General features: G+C 36.2%; 1 protein-coding gene across 1 annotated transcript; it reads right to left on the minus strand.

Annotated features, from left to right (window-relative positions):
• Positions 1-1501: 1501 nt before the first annotated feature.
• Positions 1502-4284, minus strand: LOC113695207 (5-OH-xanthotoxin synthase-like). The gene is made up of 2 exons (XM_072054096.1): positions 3349-4284; positions 1502-2439 (listed from the first exon to the last, which is right to left on the minus strand). The coding sequence occupies exons 1-2, from the start codon at positions 3691-3693 to the stop codon at positions 1831-1833; spliced, it is 954 nt and encodes a 317-aa protein (XP_071910197.1). The 5' UTR covers positions 3694-4284; the 3' UTR covers positions 1502-1830.
• Positions 4285-5105: the final 821 nt, after the last annotated feature.

Here is a 5105-nt window from a genome sequence, read left to right on the forward strand (position 1 = left end):
GTCTATGTGAATGTGGTGATGGCGGCTAGTGGCTGGTGGTAAAGGAGAAAGGTTGTGGCTAGCGATAAAGACGAAGAAAAAGAAAGTGAGTGGCAAGTGGGGAAGGGTAGGTAGTGATTGTCGGTCAGCGTGGTGGCTGAAGTGGGTGGCAAAATTTGATTACTATCCTACAATTACGCAAAAGGGTTTTATAAAAATTTTATAGTAAGTTATAGTAAAACTTTATGCAAATTTCCAAGAAACACACAATCCACATGGATTCAATTTTTGAGAAAATTTTACTATCGAATCGCACTTGGTGGTGGGGATGTCAATATAGTCCTTACGAAAAATATCACAAATTTCTCTTGTTTTTAACTTTTATTGACACTGTTAACCATTTCAAGATATAAAATTACAAAACTAATTCGAGAGAGAAGGAAATCTCATTCCAAAATTCCCTTTTCACTATGGTTCTTCATTTCATGACTGTTAATAGGGTCGGATTGGTCCAAACCAGACCTGTTCGGGCCAAGAAATAAAGGAGAGAACACGGTATATATATGTGCTAGGCTGGATATGGGCCTCAAGGATGCTGCAAAACTGAAATTGGGCAATACACGGCAGAGCACGAAATAAGCCTGTCCAAGATCCATTTATAATTTAGTTTTTGAAAAAATGTATGTATATTTTTAGTTTTTTATTGCATATTTTTAGTTTTTTATATGTATATTTTTTGTTATCATGTCAATGTTTAAATTATGTCTTACTTATAAGATTTAGCATTTTGAAGAAGTTTGTGACACTAATCAAAATTATTTGAATATCAATTATCTAAAGCTTTTGTTTCTTAATTAAAATTGTATACTTTAAGTAGAATGTTACCTTTTTAAGAATAAGAAACAGTGCGAATTTTCAATTCGGCCGAGAAAGAAATTTCAAGCCCTAAGCCCAATGAATAAAAGAGCCGTTAAGCTCGAGTTGGCCAGGCTGGGTTTGGGCTCAGTAAAACCAAACCAAAATGGCCTAATTGATACCGCTACTGGGGCTGATGCGTTTGATTGAAGGAATAGGAAGGAAAGAATAGAGAGGAATTAAACGGATTTGATTTTTCTTGTTTGGTTTGATTTTTGAGGAAGGAAAGAAAGAGGGGGAAAAGGAGGAAATTGATCTAGATATTTTATTTAGTTATATTTTCATCCCAAAGTGGGTGGAAACAGAGAGAGAACCAAATTTAATAAAATAATAATTTACAATTTTTTAAAATACCATTTTTTTCTCATCCTTTTGACTTAATTAACACTAAATCTTTTCATTTCCTTTCATTTTTTTTCGTCAAACCAGATAAATGTTGACAATTTCTTTTCTTTTCCGTCATATTCAATCCAAACACAAGGAATGAAAACTGCTTTTCTCTACTACACTTTCCTTTCTCTGCTGGTCGTTTCCTTTCTTTTCTTTCCCTTCATTTGCTTGAATCCAAACGATGATGAAAAATTACAAGTTGTTAATGGAGTTGAAAGACCTTCGAACAGTTTTGTGTCATCAACAAAAGTATTTTCAAATTTACAATGTCTAAAGTAAATTGACAAAACTAAAAAATCACCTGAATCACTTTACAGGTGAAGAAAATAACTTAATTAATTGCACATTCAAAATACCTCAACCAACTATGAAATGTTTTGTCAAACAGGCGTTCAACAGGTGCTTATTCATCCTCAAAGCATATATCAAATTTGTTAAGAATCAACTCGTTTTTCTGCCACGAAATTTGAAAGATGCTGAACAATAAAGAAGCACAACTGAAGCTTTTTGCCGATATTGTGGATGATTAACAATATGACTTTAGCACTAAAAATGGAGCTTTGCCACAAGCCTCAGATCAGTTTTCTTGTTCATTGTGATACCAGGCAAAGCATCTGTGTCAATGTCTTCCTTCTTCATCCCAGGAGGTAATTCCCAATCAAATGAGTGCAAAATATTGGCTAGTACAAGCTCCACTGTTGCTAGTCCCATGGAGTAACCCGGGCACCCTCTTCTGCCTGCTCCAAATGGGGTCAAGTGAAAATCTTGCCCTTTCAGATCAATAGTACTATTCAAGAATCTCTCTGGCAAAAATTCATCTGGATTTTCCCAATACTCAGGATCTCTTGCAATGCCCCATGCATTTACATAAACTAAGGTCTTGGGTTGAATTTCATAACCATCAATGGTACATTTTCCCATCGTTTCTCTAGGCACAAGAAGTGGTACGGCTGGGTACAACCTGAATGTCTCCTTAACAACTGCCTTGAGATAGGGAAGCTTTTGAACATCATCTTCATCTAACATTTGTTTCTTTCCCATGATTTCTCTAATTTCTGCTTGCAACTTTTTCATGACAGTTGGTATTTTTATCATTGCTGTCATTGCCCAAATCACTGTCACTGCACTTGTGTCTGTCCCAGCGATGAATACATTCTGCAGTTTGATTGGAAGGAAATAAACAATTGAGTTAGGTCCATCTTAACGATTTCACTAACAAACTGAACTTTTGGCTATTGATTGCTGACCAATATCTACAGCTTTGCCTTTAATTAGAGACAACTAAATATTTGCTTTATTCGTCCCTCAATATACAAAATTTATGTCATAACATAAAATTTCAATTGAGACGTGAAATATTTAGCGTGGATGGTAACTTTTTTTTGAGCACTAAAGAATGGGCAGTATAAAAATCCATACAAATGCAAAGGTAACGAACTTTGATCACTTTTCTCTCTACATATATATATTCACCTCCCTGTCTCTCTTACAATCACTAATTTAGGCATTGGAGCCCATTCCAGAGCACAGAGCCCCGCCACTCTTTCGCCGGCCTGAATTCTCAGCCAGCAGCTCGATCACTAAATCCTTTCCTAGTTGGCATGTTCTGGGTACACGTCACCAGTGTCCGGATCCCTACTTCTACAGTTCCTATTCAAACATATTTAGGATATATTCTCTCTATTGAAAGGGCTATCATATCACATTAGGGACAAAATAAGCATTTCATATCAGGATGGAGACAAATTTTCTATGGTCCGTCGGGGCAAACATATTTTAATGTGGGCACTGCACAGAAAAGAATTAAACCATGCACGCCAATAGCACGCCTTCATGGTCACTTTACAATTTATGCAAATTGAAGTTCAATAAAACTTGAGGGCGTGCAAGTGTCGTGAATGTTATGTGGGGCAAAATTAAGAGGTTATAGCATAAAAGAGTATACATTAATAGATAATTACCATGAATCACTGAAAAGTTTACTAGTGCTAAGTGACTGTACTAGTCTTCTGTGAATTTAAATGAAATATATCAATTAAGCTTTCCAAACAGATAATTTCTTACCATGAGCATAGCTTTGATGTGATCCATAGTTATCTCAAATGAAGTTGATCCATCTTGTTGTAGTTGAAGCATGAGATCGATAATGTCTCCATCCATGGACTTTGGTCTATTTGGAATGAGGTGCTCGTCTATGAGTTCTTGATAGAACGAATCAAACTTCTGAAAAGTACTCTCAAGTCTAGAAAGTGTTCCAGTAAATTTATCAATCCAACCAACCGAAGGAAAATAGTCCGAGAAAAAGAATACCACAAACATCGCCTGAGCTTCATGCAGAAGACTACTGAATCTCCTTCTTTCATGACCTTCCTTATCAAATCTCTTTCCAAAAGCAATCCTACAAATCATTGTACTAGTTAGAGACACAATCGTCTCACTCAAATTAATCACCTGATCATAAGATGCAGCTCTTTTAGATATCTGTCCAATCACTCAGGACACTTCATCTTCGCGAATCGGACGAAACATCTGGATTCTCTTAGCACTCAAGAGATGAATGACACAAATTTTTCTCATCTCTCTCCATTCTTGATTGTATGGTGCTAAGGCAATGTCTAAGCCATTGTACGCTAACTTTTGCAGGCCCAGCATTTTTGGCCTGCTACAGAATATTAGATCTTGGTTTTTCATGACTTCTTCTGCCAATCTTGCTGAAGAAATTACAAGGGTTGGCACGGAACCGAGTTTCATGAACATTAATGGACCATATTTTTGTGAAAGCTTCCAAAGGTATTTATGAAGGCATGAGGGGTCAATTTGGTGCAAGTTTCCAATCAATGGAAGCCTTGGAGGACCTGGCGGAGAATGATGAGCTCTTGAGGGTTTTTTGTTCTTGTTTGGAAGAAGGAGGAGGATTACAAGTAAAATGGGAAAGACTAGAAGAATGACGAAATCCATTATTTTGACTCAAAACTAGAATATCTTTTTGAATGTTGGGAAAATGGCTATAGAAGTTTGTTTAAATAGAGAGAGTTAAGAAAGAATGGCTGATTTATACTACGCAACTGATGTTGATCATCCAGGTGTCGGCAACAAGAAACCGAAATTTTCACCGCCTAAAGTGAGCTGCGAAGTGGTGGGATTTGGCATTTTTCTTGCTTGTGATGTGGTGTGGTTTTCCCTTGTCTAGTTTATCTTTTCTGATCTTCCCAATGCTTGCTATTCTGGCCAACCGTTGTGGTTTTCCCTCGTCTGGTTTATCTTTTTTGATCTTCCCAATGCTTGCTACTCTGGCCAACTGGATAAGTTAAAGGCTAACCAAAATGAGCCCAAGTCATTCAGTTTCTCTTATCTGTGTCGGGCTATGTGTGTTTAGTTGCACATTCTTTTTTAGGTTATATTCTACACTGATTTGTGCTTGTTTTGTGTCAGTAATTCGTTCTTTCAAATCCTACATTACATTGTTAATAATTAGCAAATGGATGAATTATACTTTGTACCCTCAAATTATTACAGTACTCTTACTTTAGCCCTTAAATTTTAAATTTAGGCAATTTATCTCTTAAAGTATCAAAACCTCCTACCTCAATATAGTCATTAATAAAACCGTCAAAATTAATGAAATGTTCCATCCTACTTTGACCATCACTTGCCTACTATTGCATTGATTTTAATGATTTTGTCAATGATTATAGTGATGTGAGATGTCAGGGAAAGCCTCTTAGAATTCTTTCTACTGTTAGGTTTAATGTTCGAATTTTGAATTTGACAGTTGAAAGCGAGAAGAATGTAGAAAATGGTGGGATGTAAAGAGAACTATT

The sequence above is a fragment of the Coffea arabica genome, chromosome 6e (genome assembly GCF_036785885.1).
Source record: "Coffea arabica cultivar ET-39 chromosome 6e, Coffea Arabica ET-39 HiFi, whole genome shotgun sequence".
In the NCBI taxonomy this organism is placed as follows: domain Eukaryota; kingdom Viridiplantae; phylum Streptophyta; class Magnoliopsida; order Gentianales; family Rubiaceae; genus Coffea; species Coffea arabica.